The 19,385-nt window shown below is 37.4% G+C and overlaps 1 protein-coding gene across 6 annotated transcripts in view; it reads right to left on the bottom strand.

Moving 5' to 3' along the window:
- The window catches only part of CCDC171 (coiled-coil domain containing 171), a 398,768-nt gene that overhangs the window by 270,295 nt on the left and 109,088 nt on the right, over positions 1–19,385 (bottom strand). For all 6 annotated transcript variants that reach the window (XM_007969189.3, XM_073021619.1, XM_007969191.3 and 3 more), the window contains one exon: positions 8,265–8,367. In XM_007969189.3, the coding sequence (XP_007967380.2) occupies positions 8,265–8,367 (103 nt within the window). The remainder of the gene's footprint in view (positions 1–8,264; positions 8,368–19,385) is intronic.

Here is a 19,385-nt window from a genome sequence, read left to right as displayed (position 1 = left end):
TTCAAGACCAGCCTGGCCAACATGGTGAAACCCCATCTCTACTAAAATTACAAAAATTAGCCAGGTGTAGTGCTGGATGCCTGTAATCCCAGCTACTTGGGAGGTTGAGGCTGGAGAACTGCTTAAACCCAGGAGGTGGGGGTTGCAGTAAGCCAAGATCATGCCACTGCACTTCAGCCTGGGTAACAGAGCAAAGCTCCATCTCAAAATAATAATAATATTAATAATCAGTATTTTTAAATTATCTGAATGTTTTCTTTATACAATACTATACTCGCTACAAAAATTTAAAACTTAAAGAGAAATAAGGATAACTATAAAAACAAGATGAAACACAATGAACTGTTTCAGTTTAGTCATTTAAAATTCACATATCCAGAAAAAGTAGGAAAGAGAGGGAGAATAATAGTATGTTTTTAAACTTTGGGATGAATGATAACACCCCATTTCTAGGAAAGCCTATGAAGTTGAGATACAACTGTAAAGTAAGGAAGGGAGAAAGTAGATAAATAATAAGAAGGCAGAAAATCCAAAGAGAAGAGAACAAGAAGACTACAAAAGATGGCTGGAAATGAGTAGCAATTAGCACAAAGTTAAATGGCATAGTCTCACTTTATTCCAACTATCAACTATCTTTAACATATCTGAATAGATGAAGCAAAATAGAAATGAGTTTCTATTGTTATCAAATTATAACCAAAGTAGCTATGCCTGAAACAAAATATTCTGACATTTACAAGCATTCTTTGCATTAACAAAAGTCAAAAAATGTACACTGGCATCTATTAATGATCTCATTACAAAATGTTAGAGTACTCAGTAAAGCTACTCCCTTGGATTTCATAAACTGAAACTATGAGTATAATGAAGAGGGGCAAGTTTGGTTTGTAAACCTCACTAAATTAGAAGATCAGGGAAGCAAGAGAGAAGAAATTTGCAAATGACAACAGAGGAAACTGTGTGCTGCTCCTATAGCCATCCTCAGCTTCTCAACCACCCACGAGACTCTAGTTAAAAAAGATAACAGCTACAAGGTTCATAAGAAGAATTAAAAATTCTCAGGAGGATACGAGGTGTAGGCAATATTCCTTTATGAAAGAAGTAAAGGAGGAGAGGTGACAGGAAAAATCCAATTTGTTGTCTTGATTTTCCTAAGAGCACTCCCTGAGACTGCCCAATTCCCAGGTGACATATACATGCCCAAAGGAATCAAATGCTACTGCTTTTATTTCCTGGGATCCTTCAGCCTCTCCAGGTAAAAAGGAAAAGAACACCTCTACAGTATTACAAATGATTTCCTCAACGAAAGCTAAAGAAGGTTGGAGTCTCAGTGAACGTGAAAGTCAAGCACCCTAAAAAAAAATTCAAGACTGAGCCACAAGGAAGACTTTCTTTCATGAATCCTAAGAAGAAAAAGTCACATTCTTGATGTTTGCTGACACTCTCAGGCATAGGTGAAACTATTAGAAGAAATACTCACAGCAAAAATACTACATGGGGCTGGGCACAGTGGCTTACACCTATAATCGCAGTATTTTGGGAGGCTGGGGCGGGAGGACTGCTTAAACTCAGGAGTTTGAGACCAGCCTGGGCAACATGGTGAAACCCCATTTCTACAAAAAATACAAAATTTAGCCAAGCATGATAGCATGTGCTGTAGTCCCAGCTACTTGGGAGCCGAGGTGGGAGGATCACTTAAGCCCAGAAGGTTGAGACTGCAGTGAACCATGACTGCACCACTGCACTCCAGCCCAACCAACAGAGTGAGATCCTGCAAAGAAAAAAGAGAAGAGAGAGAAGAGAAGAGAAGAGAAGAGAAGAGAAGAGAAGAGAAGAGAAGAGAAGAGACAGACAGAAAGACAAAAACGAAAGGAGAGGAGAGGAGAGGAGAGGAAAGGAAAGAAAAGACTACATGGGTTCAAAGTAGGAAAGGATTTCCCCCACACACATCCTACTATAAGAATTTCCACCTGAAAAGACATGAGATAGGAGCAACTGTAGTGCTTCAATTTTAGTTGATAGTAGAAAGCAGAAATAGGAAATAAATGTCTCCTAATGATAGAGGCAATCAAGATGACATTTCTACGATCCATGAAAGATTATACATCTGTTCCACTCGAGGTCAATCTTCCTGGTGACTCTTTATGGATGCTATCCAAAGAGCTGCTATAATTTAGAAAGAGATTCCATGATCACCTTTATAACTTCAAAACTTAAAATGTAAAATAGACCTTCAACCTGATATTAATTCATTCATATTTTTATTCATATTCAACAAATATTTTTTGAGTGACTGTTTTGTGCCAAGTACTATTCTAGCTGCTTAAAATACACTAATGATTAAAGGAGACAAAGATTCTCATCCTCATGGAACTGAAATATAATAATAAATGTTCCATATACTGTGATAGAAATGTTTGACTGCAATAGGTGCTATGGGGGAAAAAAGTGGAGCATGCAAGGGAGAGACATAGTGAGCCCAAATAACATAGGAATGGGCAATAAGCAAGCTTCATGGAGAAGGTGAGATCTGAGCACAGGCCTAAGGAAGACAAGAAAGAGAGCTACATAGATACACTAGGTAAAAAGCTTTCTGGGTAGAAGGAATGGTCAGTACAAAGGCATCTAAGGCAAGAGCATGCTTGGCGTATTCAAGAAATGGCAAGAGGCTAGAGAGGCTCAAACACAGGGAAGCAGGGGAGAGTAGTGGGAGGTGAGGCCAAAGAAGCAATGAGAAACAAGCAAGCCATTGATACCACTTTGGCTTCTAAGTAAAGCACAGGACCCTACAAGGTTTAGAGCAAAGAAATGACACACTCTAACTTAGGTTTTTTGTTGTTGTTGTTTCCGTCCAGCTTTACGGAAGCGTAACTGCCAAAAAAGATTATATATATTCAAGGTGCAAAACTTGATTGCTTGATATCCATATACACTATGAAATGACTACCACAACCAAGTTAATTAACACATCCATCACCACACTTGGTTATCTACTTATTAAACAAGTATTATGTTTACTTTCAAGTCTAATGCATAGTCAATGGGACTATGCATTAAACCATATAGCTTCTGCCCAGCAAAGAAAACAATCAACAGAGTGAAGAGACAACCTATAGAATGGCAGAAAATATTTACAAACTATTCATCAAATAAGGGACTAATATCCAGAATACACAAGGAACTCAAACAATTCAACAGCAAATAAAAAAACCCAAATGATCCCAATAAAAAGTAACATTTACTTTCAAGTTCTGTCAAGTATGCTAGGATATCTTCGAGGGAAAAATCTACTTTAAATAGTGACATTTGTGTGTGTGTGTTGGTAGCACATTCTTAGAATTCATAACAAAATTAATTCAACAGTCAAGTGCTAGGTGTGCACATACGGTCCCAGCTACTCCTGAGGCTGAGGGAGGAGGATTACTTGAGCCTAGGAGTTCAAGTCCAGACTGGGCAATATAGTGAGAGCCCATCTTTAACAAATGAATAAAAAAATAATTAATTCTGTTATCTTGGGAAGAATTTTCCAGACATCTTCTCTTTTGTAGCTATGGCAAGAAGGCAGTGGCGCTTTACCTCCTTTTCTTCTCTCGACATGGTGATTCCTCTGATGGATCTGGGCAAATTATTTTGACAACTTCTGTAAAGCATTCACCATTCCAGGTGCCATTAGAAACATTTGTGATTCATGGGAATAGGTCAGTATGTCACAGGAATTTGGAAGAAGTTGATTCCAATCCTCATGGATGACTTTGATGAGTTCATTATAAAATGACAACAAAGGATTTAGGATATTACATAAATGTAGTTGATAAACCAGCAGCGGAGTCTGAGACAACTGACATCAGTTTTAAAAGAAATTGTACTCCGGGGAGGCGGAGGTTGCAGTGAGCCAAGACCACGCCACTGCACTCCAGCCCGGACAACAGTGCAAGACCGTGTCTCAAAAAAAAAAAAAAAAGAAATTGTACTGTGGGTAAAATGGTATCAAACAGCATGGCCTGGTACAGAGAAATCTTTCATGAAAGTAAGAGTCAACTGATGGAGCAAACTTCATCGCTGTCATCTTAAGAAACTATGTCCATACGTGGAAGAATGAAAATAGACCCCTCTTACTGTATTAAAAAATCAACTAAAAATGGATTAAAAACTCAAACATAAGACCTGAAACTACAAAACTACTAGAAAAAACATATGGGAGATCCTTCAGGACAAAGATTTTATGGCTAAAACCTCAAAAGCACAGGCAACAAAAACAAAAATAAATCAATGAGACTATGCATTAAACTATATAGCTTCTGCCCAGCAAAGGAAACAATCAACAGAGTGAAGAGACAACCTGTAGAATGGGAGAAAATATTTACAAACTATTCATCAAACAAGGGACTAACATCCAGAATACACAAGGAACTCAAACAATTCAACAGCAAAAAAAAAAAAAAAAACCCCAAATGATCCCAATAAAAAGTAGGCAAAGGACATAAGTAGACATTTCTCTAGAAAAGACATACAAATGGCAAACAAGTATATTTTAAAATGCTCAACATCACAAATCAGGGAAATGCAAATCAAAGGGACAATGAGATACCATCTCACCACAGTTAGAATGGCTAGGAGCAAAAAGACAAAAAAAAAATAACAAACGATGGGGAGGATGTGGATAAAAGAGAATTCTTATATACTGTTGGTGGGAATGTTAATTAGTACAGTTATTATGAAAAATAGTATGGCGATTTCTCAAAAAAACTAAAAATAAGCCAGGCACAGTGGCATACACCTGTATGTAGTCCCAGCTGCTCAAGAGGATGAAGTGGGAGGACTGCTTGAGACCAAGAGTTCAAAACTAGCCTGGGCAACATCCCAAGAGTCTATCTCCTTAAAAAAAAAGTCTGGAAACAAAGCTACCACATGATCCAGCAATCCCACCACTGATATTTATCCAAAGGAAAGAAAAGCAGTATATCAAAGGGATACCTATACTGTCATATGTATTAGAGTACTATTCACAATAACCAAGATACAGAATCAACCTAAGTGTCCAATAATGGATAAATGGATAAGGAAAATATGGTATAAGCCTGATGCTACCATACCCAAAGTCCTAGCTATTTAGGAGGCTGAGGCAGGAGGATTGTTTGAGCCCAGGAGTTCTAGGCTATCCTGAGCAACACAGCAACACACTGTCTCTAAAAAAATGAAAGAGTATGTGATGTCTGTGTGTATATATATACATATACACCCACATACAGACACATAATGGAATACTATCTAGCCATAAAAAGAATGAAATCCTGTCATTTGTAGCAACGTAAATAAAACTGGAGGTCATTATGTTAAGTTAAATAAGCCAGGCGCTGAAAGACAAATACCCTGTGTTCTCACTCACACGTGAGAGCTAAAAAAGCAGATCTCACAGGGGTAGAGAGTAGAATGGTGGTTACTAGTGGTAGTGTGGAGGGTGGTATTGAAGAGAGGTAGATTAATGGGTATAAACATATAGCTAGATAGAAGATATAAGTTCTAGAGTTCAATAGCACAGTAGGGTGACTACAGTTAACAACAATATATTTTATATTTCATAATAGCCAGAAGATTTGAAATGTTCCCAATAGAAAGAAATGCTAAATATTCAAGGTGACCAGTATCTTCAATACCCTGATTTGATGATTACACATATTTTATGCATGTATCAAAATATCACATGCCTCATAAATGTATATATAAGTATGTAAAATTATTATGTATCCATTTTTTAGGGAACAAAAAAGAAATTGCCATGGCTAACACAACCTTCAGCCACCACCACCCTGATCAGTCAGCAGCCATCAACATCAAGGCAAGACTCTCCACTAGCAAAAGGTTATGACTCACAGAAGGCTCAGATGATCATTAGCATTTTTTAGCAATAAAGCAAATTAAGGTATGTGCATTTTTTGACATAATGCTCCCACAACTTAATGGACTACACTATAGTATAAACATAACATTTAAACATACTGAGAAGCCAAAAAATTCGTGACTCACTTTCTTGCTTGTGTAACAAAAACCCAATCTGAGTAGAAACAGAGCCCATTATAAAGGCACAGAGCTGTTTTATACAAGCCAATAGGAGGAATGAAACCAGGTCCCAAGCAGTTATGTAAATCAATCTGGATGTAAACTAAATACTCAGAAGGGGTCATCAGCAAGATAATTTAATGAAGAGACTACAGAAATGTGTACAGGTTAACAGATCCCAAAAGGTATGATGAGGCCCCAAGAGCAAGCAAGAGTAGAAAATGAATATTATGTCTTAGCTAAAAGGTCAAGTGGAGAGAATGTCACCATAGTCCAACAAGAGCCACAGCCATGAGAGAGGGTCCACCCAACAGGCACTGTGGCTGCTGAAAAATGAAACCACTACCAAAAATGCAGTGGAGCAGAGGAAGCAGAGGAAATAAATATCTTGACTGCTTTCTTCTCTCATTCCCTTAATCTCCTGTAGGTGCACCTACTGTCCAAACCCAAACAGAAGCCAGAAGGCAAAGGAGCACAGATCCACAGAAGTCAGCCTCCCAAGGCACACAGCAAAACGGAGAACAGAGGAGAATGGATCAGTGAGGGAAGAAGGGTGTAAAAGAGAGAAAAACCAGCACAAAATGGAAACATGTTACCACTCTGTAACAATCCAAAAATCACTAATTCACGAGCATGGTCTTTCCCAGGAACACATTCCCTGTAATATACAAAGTATGCATCTATACAGAAAATTAGGAAGATAAAAAAAAGATGGTTAATAAAAGAATAAAAATAAAAATTTTAATAGAAAACTCTGTACACTTAGTAATAACTTATGAGTTGCTTTGTTACCAATTATTTTACTTTAAAACTCAAATGAGACATGACCACATTATTCTTAGCTTTTCTAATTCAACTCTGAAGAAATACTAAAATAATATTGAGGCATATGATACACTGTGACAATATTTAACAATTTTTAAAGATCCTAACACCATTAAACACCACTGATACATATCAATAATAAAAAAGTATCAGTGCAAAGCAAAATTTTCTCCTCCAAAGCTGTAATAAATATAATTGAAACTGGATACCTATACCTACTTTTTGACACTTTTATATCCTTTGATTTGTCCATGATAACAAATTATGATACAGTAATGCTTTTGGGAAAAGTTTACATAAAAACAAAGATAGTTACACATTAATTTCATAAAAGCTAAAAACATAGAGACTTAAAACATAGACAATAGCAAAGCACACTACATTTCCAATAGCTTACCAACTGAGAAATCTACAGATCCAGAAGGTAAAATATGAGCCTTGATGAGGTCCTTCCAAGTTTTCAAGGACAAAAACTTCCTGAACTGAAGAGTTATCTAAAGAACTTATTTGCCAAATTGCTGTTAGATTCCTTTTAAAAATTGTTTTTTTAAAAAACAGTCCTGCAGCTCAATTTTTAAGAGTGAGAAATTTAATTTTATGTACCTTTTGAAGAACAGAATTGTGTTAGAAGACCACCAAATAATTCAAGGCTGACAGTAGGGCAAAAGAAAACTGAGGTAGAAAAGTATTTATGTCAAAGCTACTATAGCACACATAATAACATAAACACAAAACACTAAGAAAGTGGAAATAGTGAACAGAATTCATTAGCCAACCATTGCTTTTGCTAGTTCTCAAAATATGTCTACCTAATTAATATACAATTTTATAGCTCTTTATCATATGAAGTGGGCTAATAACTACAACTAAAATATTTCACCTAAGCATTCTTACTGGACAGTATACGTATATGGCAGTAGGAAATGAAAACCAGCTTAGAAAACCGGTTTGGAAAGTACAGAACATGCGCTATGCTACAGCCTGTGTCCTACATAACCTTTTAAATGCATGACCTTTAAGTTGCTGAAGGTTGCCTCAGAATTTGGCTCAGTTTGATCGAAACATCTGTTCCCCTTGCAGGTATACTGTAAGGACTTTTTTCTCAGTTGGATTCAGAACACAGCAAGTGAGCCCTTGTCTGTCCAATCACACAGACCCCAACACTTGTAAATCAAGTTCTGGGAGGACAACAGCAGGTCCACATTCCGTCACCCTTTCTCAGCCAGCTAGGCCAACTGACTGCTGTGAGAACTGCTCTTATCATGTCATCAAATCAAAACATGTTGAGATGAGGGACTATAAGAGGCATCTGCAGAATTCCCAAAATGTAGTGACTTTGGAACATTGACAGATGCATCTGTCATTTTATACCTTCAACTAACCTGATGTCCACTGGCCCGACACAGTAAAGCTGTCCAAGATCGATTCCAATTCTTTCACATTATTTTCACATGTCTCTACTAGGAAGGCCTGGTGCTTCTTAGCCTTTTAATTAAGAAAAAAATTACACATAATAAGGTCACGTATTATAAGAGGGGCAGATTTTCAGTGTGAACATATATAACACAAGTATAAACAAGATAATGATTCCATTCAAATATATTATTAATAAATCATCTTTCTCTCTTAATCCTACCTTTTACTTGGCTTAATGTAACACTGTACAAGGTCTTATTAACAATTTACTGAGGAGTTAGTGCTGGCACTATTCTAAGTGTTTTAGATACAGTGATTCATTTTATCCTCACAATAACCCTATCATGGAAAGGCTATTATTATCCCAATTTTAGAGATAAGAAAACTGAGACAGAGGAATTATGGAACACTTAAAAAATCATGACTACAGTCATATGGCAAGTTGCCAGACGGCAGTCAAAAGCGAAGACAGTTAGGACCAATTTGAAGTTACTGCAGCAGTCAAGTGATAGTAGCTTGGTCTAGGGTATGGACAGTGAAAGGAGAGAAGGGGTAGGGAATGGAAGCAGTGGACAGAGACTTAGAAGGTAGAATGGCCAGACTTTAGTAAAATTGCATTGGGTTAGACCACACTGATTGGACTGGACTGAACTGGATTGGATTGGATGAGGATAAGGGAAGTACTGAGAAAAAGAAGAGTTGCCACTGATTCCAAGGTTTTAAGTTAGATGAACTGGGTGGATTTCAGTAGTTGAATCAGAATAATGATGGTAGAGGGGGTCTTGTTTTGACTATTTTTGTTTGTTTACTTGCTTGCTTCTATTTGGCAGGAGGTATCAATCATGAATTCTGTTTTAACCATATTTCACTAGAGATACCTAAGACACTCTGCACCAGCACAATGCCTGTCAAGTAACAGGTCCCAAATAAATACATTTGAATGAACAAATGACAAAGTAGAAAAATATGGGAGGTGGCTGAATATAATTGGCGTAAATGTTAGAAGTAGGGTCAGGTATAGGTTTGGGAATCATCTATAGATACTGTCTGAAACTTGCCTTAAAGTGTTTGATGGGAAATGAAAAGAGCCTAGGACAAGTCTTACGGAACTCCAGCAATTTAATAGACAGAAAAGAAGTCAGCAAACAACACTAAAAAACGAAAAAGAAAAACAGAAGGGGGTAACGTCATGAAAACCAAGATGTGGGAACATTTCAAGAAGTTCAAGAAGAAAGTTGTCAATCATGCCAATTCAAGCAAAATGGAGACTAAAAACTGGATCCTGGGGTTGGAGGTAATTGGTGACCTTGGTGAAATGTTTCACTGTGTTATAATAATTATAACACTGACTGGAATAAGTTAAAGGAGTAAGCCTGAATTTTTTTCTTGACTGAGAGATGAGTAAATAGAAACAGGAAGTTTAGACAACTCTTTCTTGGTAAGAAGGAAGGTGAGATAAAGGGCAGTAGTTGGAAAGGAGGGAAGGGTCAGAGATGAGTTTTGTCTTTATTTAATATATGGGAAACTTAAGCACATTTAAAAGTTGATGTGAAAGGTATGTTTATAGATACAGAAAAAAATGGAAGAATAGATATTATAAAACAAACTTACATCCTTAAAATATGTAAAATTAATTGATGTTTGTTTAGATGTCAGCTCAATTATCACTTCCTCAGAACAACTGTCCTTTACCTACCTGACTATATCAATTCTCTCTCTATCACATTCACCTCAGCACTTATCACAGTTATGATTCACTTTTATTTGAGTTGGTCTTTTATTAATGTGTCCATCTCATGGAATTTAGTCTCCATGAAGGGAGTAAATGTCTCTTTTTTTTTTGTCCTCACCAGTATATCCCCAGTGTTTCCCCTAAGCAATACCTAGTTTCTAAAATAAGTGTTAAGTAGTTAAATTAATTATAGCATGTTATCAGCAGAAAAATCAATTAGGATTCATCCACACAGACTTTAAATAGGAGGATGCTCTTCATCAATGAAAAGATATCTAAGTTATCTTGTTCAGCTAAAAATAAAAAGGGAAGTAGGTTGACAATATGCTTAATATGATGCCATATGTGTGAAGTGTGTGTGTGTACCTATTTGTAAATGCAGAGAGAATCTCTACACAGAATCTTTTTTTTTTTTTTTTTTGAGACGGAGTCTCGTCCTGTCACCCAGGCTGGAGTGCGGTGGCATGATCTCAGCTCACTGCAACCTCCGCCTCCTGGGTTCAAGTGATTCTCCTGTCTCAGCCTCCCAAGTAACTGGGAGTACAGGTACCCACCACCACGCCCAATTAATTTTTGTATTTTTAGTAGAGAAGGGGTTTCACCATGTTGACCAGGCTGGTCTTGAACTCGTGACCTCAAGTGATCTACCCGCCTCAGCCTCCAAAAGTGCTGGGATTACAGGGGTGAGCCACCAGGCCCGGCCCAGAATCATTTTTAAAAGTAGTCATTATGTAGTCATTATGTGGCTCACGCCTGTAATCCTAGCACTTTGGGAGGCCGAGGCGAGCGGATCACAAGGTCAGGAGATCAAGACCACGGTGAAACCCTGTCTCTACTAAAAAATACAAAAAAAAAAATGAGCCGGGCGCAGTGGCGGGCGCCTGTAGTCCCAGCTACTCGGGAGGCTGAGGCAGGAGAATGGCGTGAACCCGGGAGGCGGAGCTTTCAGTGAGCCAGGATCGCGCCACTGCACTCCAGCTTGGGCGACAGAGCGAGACTCCGTCTCAAAAAAAAAAAAAAAAAAAAAAAAAAGTAGTCATTATGGTTGTCCCTGAGAAGAGAATCTGGGTGGTTAAAAGAAAGATTTCATTTTTCACTGTAGAACTTTTTTCCATCTTTGAAATCCTGTATCATATGCATCTATTATCTATTCATCAAAAAGTTAGATTTTTAAAAAAGAGTAAAAAGTAAATAAGCCAACAAACAAAAAATGACTTGTCTTTTTTTTTTTGAGACAAAGTCTTGCTCTGTCACGCAGGTTATAGTGCAGTGGCACAATATCGGCTCACTGCAGCCTCCACCCCCTGGGTTCAAGTGATTCTTGTGCCTCAGCCTCCTGAACAGCTGAGACTATAGGTGTGCGCCACCACACCCAGCTAACTTTTGTGTTTTCAGAAGAGACAGTGTTTCACCATATTGGCCAAGCTGATCTCAAACTCCTGGCCTCAAGTGATCCACCCGCCTTGGTCTCCCAAAGTGTTGAGATTACAGGCGTAAGCCACCACACCTGGCCAAAAACTCACTTTACCATGGCAGATAGACACGCGGGCTGTTATTGTGATATAAAACACTCAAGAAGTCCAGATGGAGACTTCTGGAAATTAGCAAAGCACAGACTCACAGGTCAATGTAAGGCTGGGTGCAATGGCTCACTGTTGTAATCCCAGCACTTTGGGAGGCCAAGGCAAGAGGATTAAGCCCAGGAGTTCAAGGTGAGCCTGGGCAACATAGTGAGATCCCATCTCTACAAAAAAACAAAAAATCAGACAGGCATGGTGGCACATGCCTGTAGGCCCCAATTACTCAAGAGGTTGAGGTGGGAAGATTGCTTGAGCCCAAAAAGTCAAAGCTGCAATGAGCATGACTGCGCCACTGCACTCCAGCCTGGGCAACAGAGCGAGACCTTGTCTCAAAAATAAAATAAATATAATACAACATAAATAAGTCTAAATAAAATATATTCTTGCTAATGGCAATCAAAGTTTACCTTAAAAAAACATAGTATTTATAAAGCACCAAGTTTATATATACATATAAAACATATATTTATAGGTATTTTTAACTATTAAATATTTAAATATTCTATTAAATTATTTAAGTATATTATGCTCAGAGTAAAAAAAAATCAAATAGAGAAAAATAAAAGGTAACTCGAGTTTTATTCACAGTGTGTTTTATAATTATAGGATATATCTATATATAATTTTTTAATTCAAATGGGATCATAATATACACACTATTATATTACTTTCTTTTCTATTCACAGTATGTTTCACATCTCTCCACGTCACAAACTTTTTTAGCTGTATAGTACTCCACTGGTCAGATATACTATAAATTAACTTAACCAGTCCCCCCTACTGCTAACATTTTTTAGGTTTTTGGCAGTTTTTTTGCTATTAGTGACAACACTACAATATACAATCTTATATATGCTCTTTTTATATTTTGCATGCACATTAAGTACATCTACTCTATAAATTCCTAGAAATAGATTTGATGAGGCAAAGGCAAACATACTATTTTCAGACAATTGTTAACAAATTACTCTCTAATCAGTTATACCAATGGATACTACCATGAATGGTATGAGTACCTATTTCCCAATATCTATCCAATAGTAGGCATTACCAACTTATTTAATGTATATTTACTTCATTTTAATTAAGATTAGCATCCTTTCATGTTCACTAGCCATCTATATTTTTTTCTGTGCATTGCCTGTTCATATCATGTGCCCATTTTTATATTATATCATTCATTTCTTCCTTAGTGATTTATAAAAGCGCTCTGTAACTTATAAAAGCAATCTTTTTGTTACATATTGCAAATCATTTTTTCTCATTTCTATTTGCCATCTTAAAACAAAATTATATTTTTCAAGCGATAAATATATTTATATTATATATTTTTTATATAAATATATTTATATAATACATATTCTTAAAACAAAATCATATTTTTCAAGTGATCGAGTGTGTAAATCAATAGCATGCTTTAGGACTTCTGAGTTTTGTGTCATATTTTCCTTTTACTCCAAGATGACAGAACAATTCCATTTTTCTTCCAGCGCTTTTTCATTTTCCTCTTTTATGGCTCTTTGATCAATCTAAAATTTGTTCAGTATAAGCAGTGCGTCAGGGATTTAGTCATATTATTTATCATTATAATATAACAAGTTGTCTAGAAACTATTTGTGAGATAATCTATCTCTAAACATTGATTTAGCATACCAACATTATCATATATCAAATTCTCATACATACTGATAGCCATTTTTGAACTCTCTACTCTGTTTCATTGCTTTCTCCATTATTTTGTCAGTAACAAACTCTTAATTGTGGTAACTTTATATATTTTTTTAAACTTGACTGAGACATAATTGACATAACATACAACTCACCCAATTAAAGTGTTTAATTTAATGTGTTTAGTATTTTCACGGGGTTGTACAACCATAACCACAATCTAAATTTAGAATAGTGTTGTCCCTACGAAAAGATGTGCCACACCCACTGACTCTCACTCCCCATTCTCCCACCACTACCCCCAAGGCCTAAAGAATCACCCTTCTCATTTTTTTTGTTTTTCTTGTTTTGAGACGGAGTTTCCCTCTGTTGCCCAGGCTGAAGTCAATTCATTCTTCGGTGTTTGAATGTGGATATCCAGTTCCCTCAGCACCATGTGTTGAAAAATACGATTCTTTCTCCCACTGAATTGACCTGACACCCTTTTTGAAAACCAACTAGCCGGGCGCGGTGGCTCACGCCTGTAATCCCAGCACTTTGGGAGGCCGAGGCGGGTGGATCATGAGGTCAGGAGATCGAGACCATCCTGGCTAACACAGTGAAACCCCGTCTCTACTAAAAATACAAAAAAAAATAAGCCGGGCTTGGTGGTGGGGTCCTGTAGTCCCAGCTACTCGGGAGGCTGAGGCAGGAGAATGGCGTGAACCCGGGAGGCGGAGCTTGCAGTGAGCCGAGATCACGCCACTGCACTCCAGCCTGGGAGACAGAGCAAGACTCTGTCTCAAAAAAAAAAAAAAAAAAGAAAACCAACTAAACATAATCGTGAGGGATTTTTTTCTAGATTCTCAATTCTGGTCCATTGATATATATGTAAATCATTATGCTAGTACCATACTATCTTGACTACTGTAGCTTTGTGGTTAGCTTTAAAATTGGAGCATGTTACTACTCCAACTTTATTCTTCTTTTTCAAGATTATTTTGGCTATTCAAAGTCCTTTATACTTCTTCTGAGACTGAGTGTCACTCTGTCACCCAGGCTAGAGTGCAGTAGTGTGATCTTCACTCACTGCAACCTCCAGCTCCCGGATTCAAGTGATTCTCATGCCTCAGCCTCCTGCATAGCTGGAACTACAGACACGTGCCATCGCACCCGGCTAATTTTCGTATTTTTAGTAGAGACAGGGTTTCACCATGTTGGCCAGGCTGGTCTCAAACTCCAGACCTCAATTGATCCACCTGCCTCGGCCTCCCAAAGTGCTGGGATTACAGGCATGAGCCACTGTGCTGGGCCCCCTTATATTTCCATTATGTATTTTAGAATCTACTTGTTAATTTCTGCAAAAAGACAACTAAAAGTTCATTGGTGTTACAGGGGTAAACATAGCTCTCTTCCAAAAAGTCAACTGAGATTTTGATGGAGATTGCATTAAACCATCAATTTGGGGAGTACTAACATCTTACCAGTATTAAGTATTACATGAACGTGAGAAATTTTTCATTTCAACCGTGTTTAATTTCTTTCCGTGATAAATTGCAGTTTTTCAGCAGACTTTTATGCATCTTTTGTCAAATTATTCCTAAGTATTACATTCTTTATTATTTTATTGTCAATAGAATTGTTTCCTTAATTTTATTTTTGGATTGCTCATTGCTAGTTACAGAAATACAACTGCTTTCCTAAATGGATCTTGTATTGTATCCTACAACTTTGCTAAACTAATTTATTAGTTCTAATAATTTTCTGTGTGTATGTGGATTCCTTAGGATTTTCTAATATATCCAGGATTACATCATCTGCAAATAGACAATTTACTTCTTCCTTTCCAAAACCGATGCCTTTCATTTCTTTTTCTTGCCTAACACCATTAGCTAGAACCTCCAGTAAAATGTTGAAGAGAGATGGTGATAGTGTGCATCCTTGTCTTATTCCTAATCTTATGGTGAAAGTATTCAGTCTTTCACCATTAACTGTGATGTCAGATGTAGGTTTTCCATAGATGCTCTTCATGAGGATGAGGAGGAAGTTTCCTTCTATTCTTAGTTTGTTGAGCATTTTTATCATAAAAGGATGCTGCATTTTATCAAATGTTTTTCTGTGTCTATTGAGATCATTTGGCTTCCATCATTTTTTTTTTATTATATTTTAAGTTCTAGGGTACGTGTGCACAACGTGCAGGTTTGTTACATATGTACACATGTGCCATGTTGGTGAGCTGCACCAATTAACTCGTCATTTACATTAGGTATATCTCCTAATGCTATCCCTCTCCCTCTGCCCCACAACAGGCCCCAGTATGTGATGTTCCCCTTCCTGCGTCCAAGTGTTCTCATTGTTCAATTCCCACCTATAAGTGAGAACATGCAGTGTTTGGTTTTCTGTCCCTGAGATAGTTGGCTGAGAACGATGGTTCCCAACTTCATCCGTGTCCCTGCAAAGGACATGAACTCATCCTTTTTTATGGCTGCATAGTATTCCATGGTGTATATATGCCACATTTTCTTAATCCAGTCTATCATTGATGGACATTTGGATTGGTTCCAAATCTTTGCTATTGTGAATAGTGCCGCCATAAACATACATGTGCATGTGTCTTTATAGCAGCATGATTTATAATCCTTTGGGTATATACCCAGTAATGGGATGGCTGGATCAAATGGTATTTCTAGTTCTAGATCCCTGAGGAATTGCCACACTGTCTTCCACAATGGTTGAACTAGTTTACAGTCCCACCAACAGTGTAAAAGTGTTCCTATTTCTCCACATCCTTTCCAGCACCTGTTGTTTCCTGACTTTTTAATGATCACCATTCTAACTGGTGTGAGATGGCATCTCGTTGTGGTTTTGATTTGCATTTTTCTGATGGCCAGTGATGATGAGCATTTTTTCATGTGTCCGTTGGCTGTATAACTATCTTATTTTGAGAAGTGTCTTTTCATATCCTCGCCCACTTGTTGATGGGGTTTTTTTCCCCTGTAAATTTGAGTTCTTTGTAGATTCTGTATATTAGCCCTTTGTCAGATGAGTAGATTGCAAACATTTTCTCCCATTCTGTAGGTTGCCTGTTCATTCTGATGGTAGTCTCTTTTGCTGTGCAGAAGCTCTTTAGTTTAATTAGATCCCATTTGTCAATTTTGGCTTTTGTTGCCATTGTTTTTGGTGTTTTAGTCATGAAGCCCTCACCCATGAGTACGTCCTGAATGGTATTGCCTAGGTTTTCTTCTAGGACTTTTATGGTTTTAGGTCTAACATTTAAGTCTTTAATACATCCTGAATTAATTTTTGTATAAGGTGTAAGGAAGGGATCCAGTTTCAGCTTTCTACATATGGCTACCCAGTTTTCCCAGCATGATTTGTTAAATAGGGAATCCTTTCCCCAAATGTTGTTTTTGTCAGGTTTGTCAAAGATCAGATAGCTGTAGATGTATGGTATTATTTCTGATGGCTCTGTTCTGTTCCATTAGTCTGTATCTCTGTTTTGGTACCAGTACCATACTGTTTTGGTTAATGTAGCCTTGTAGTATAGTTTGAAGTCAGGTAGCGTGATGCCTCCAGCTTTGTTCTTTTGGCTTAGGATTGACTTGGCAATGCGGACTCTTTTTTGGTTCCATATGAAATTTAAAGTAGTTTTTTCCAACTCTGTGAAGAAAGTCATTGGTAGCTTAATGGGGATGGCACTGAATCTATAAATTACCTTGGGCAGTATGGCCATTTTCATGATATTGATTCTTCGTATCCATGAGCATGGTATGTTCTTCCATTTGTTTGTGTCCTCTTTTATTTCGTTGAACAGTGATTTGTAGTTCTCCCTGAAGATGCCCTTCACATCTCTTGTAAGTTGGATTCCTAAGTATTTTATTCTCTTTGAAGTAATTGCGAATGGGAGTTCACTCATGATTTGGCTGTTTGTCTGTTACTGGTGTATAAGAATGCTTGTGATTTTTGCACATTGATTTTGTATCCTGATTTTGTATCCTGAAGTTGCTTATCAGCTTAAGGAGATTTTGGGCTGAGACGATGGGGTTTTCTAGATATACAATCATATCATCTGCAAACAGGGACAATTTGACTTCCTCTTTTCCTAATGGAATACCCTTTACTTCTTTCTCCTACCTGATTGTCCTGGCCTGAACTTCCAATACTATGTTGAATAGGAGTGTGACAGAGGGCATCCCTGTCTTGTGCCAGTTTTCAAAGGGAATGCTTCTAGTTTTTGCCCATTCAGTATGATATTGGCTGTGGGTTTGTCATAAATAGCTCTTATTATTTTGAGATACATCCCATCAAGTCCTAATTTATTGAGAGATTTTAGCATGAAGAGCTGTTGAATTTTGTCAAAGGCCTTTTCTGCATCTATTGAGATAATCATGTGGTTTTTGTTGTTGGTTCTGTTTACATGCTGGATTATGTTTATTGATTTGCATATGTTGAACCAGCCTGGCATCCCAGGGATGAAGCCCACTTGATCATGGTGGATAAGCTTTTGATGTGTTGCTGGATTCGGTTTGCCAGTATTTTATTGAGGATTTTTGCATCGATGTTCATCAGGTATATTGGCCTAAAATTCTTTTTTTTTGTTGTGTCTCTGCTAGGCTTTGGTATCAGGATGATGCTGGCCTCATAAAATGAGTTAGGGAGGATTCCCTCTTTTTCTATTGATCGGAATAGTTTCAGAAGGAATGGTACCAGTTCCTTCTTGTACCTCTGGTAGAACTCGGCTGTGAATCTGTCTGGTCCTGGACTTTTTTTGGTTGGTAGGCTATTAATTATTGCCTCAATTTCAGAGCCTGTTATTGGTCTATTCAGATATTCAACTTCTTCCTGGATTAGTCTTGGGAAGGTGTATGTGTCAAGGAATTTATCCATTTCTTCTAGATTTTCTAGTTTATTTGCGTAGAGGTGTTTATGGTATTCTCTGATGGTAGTTTGTATTTCTGTGGGATCAGTGGTGATATCCCCTTTATCATTTTTTATTGCGTCTATTTGATTCTTCTCTCTTTTCTATTAGTCTTGCTAGCAGTCTACCAATTTTGTTGATCTTTTTGAAAAAACAGCTCCTGGATTCACTGATTTTTAGACTGGCAAATTGGATAAAGAGTCAAGACACATCAGTGTGCTGTATTCAGGAAACTCATCTCACGTGCAGAGACACACATAAGCTCAAAATAAAGGGATGGAGGAAGATCTACCAAGCAAATGGAAAACAAAAAAAGGCAGGGGTTGCTATCCTAGTCTCTGATAAAACAGACTTTAAACCAACAAAGATCAAAAGAGACAAAGAAGGCCATTACATAATGGTAAAGGGATCAATTCACCAGGAAGAGCTAACTATCCTAAATATATATGCACCCAAATACAGGAGCACCCAGATTCATAAAGCAAGTTCTTAGAGACTTACAAAGAGACTTAGACTCCCATACAATAATAATGGGAGACTTTAACACCCCACTGTCAACATTAGACAGATCAACGAGACAGAAAGTTAACACAGATATCCAGGAATTGAACTCAGCTCTGCACCAAGCGGAGCTAATAGACATCTACAGAACTCTCTACCCCAAATCAACAGAATATACATTCTTCTCAGCACCACATCGCACTTATTCCAAAACTGACCACACAGTTGGAAGTAAAGCACTTCTCAGCAAATGTAAAAGAACAGAAATTTTAACCAACTGTCTCTCAGACCACAGTGCGATCAAACTAGAACTCAGGATTAAGAAACTCACTCAAAACTGCTCAACTACATGGAAACTAAACAACCTGCTTCTGAATGACTACTGGGTAGATAATGAAATGAAGGCAGAAATAAGAAATTGGTTCTTTGAAACCAGTGAGAACAAAGACACAACGTACCAGAATCTCTGGGACACATTTAAAGTAGTGTGTAGAGGGAAATTTATAGCACTAAATGCCCACAAGAGAAAGCAGGAAAGATCTAAAATTGACACCCATCATTTATTACATTAGTTGATTTTCAGGTGTTAAACTAGTATTACATTCCTGAGATAAATCCCACTTGATCATGGTGTAATATCTTTTTTATATCTTGCTGGATTCAGCTTGCTAGTATAGTTTTGAGAATTTTAGCATCTACATTCAAAAGG

The sequence above is a fragment of the Chlorocebus sabaeus genome, chromosome 12 (genome assembly GCF_047675955.1).
Source record: "Chlorocebus sabaeus isolate Y175 chromosome 12, mChlSab1.0.hap1, whole genome shotgun sequence".
Taxonomy (NCBI): Eukaryota; Metazoa; Chordata; class Mammalia; order Primates; family Cercopithecidae; genus Chlorocebus; species Chlorocebus sabaeus.
The sequence above is the reverse complement of the archived record's forward strand: the minus strand, read 5'-3'. Positions and strand labels throughout refer to the sequence as shown.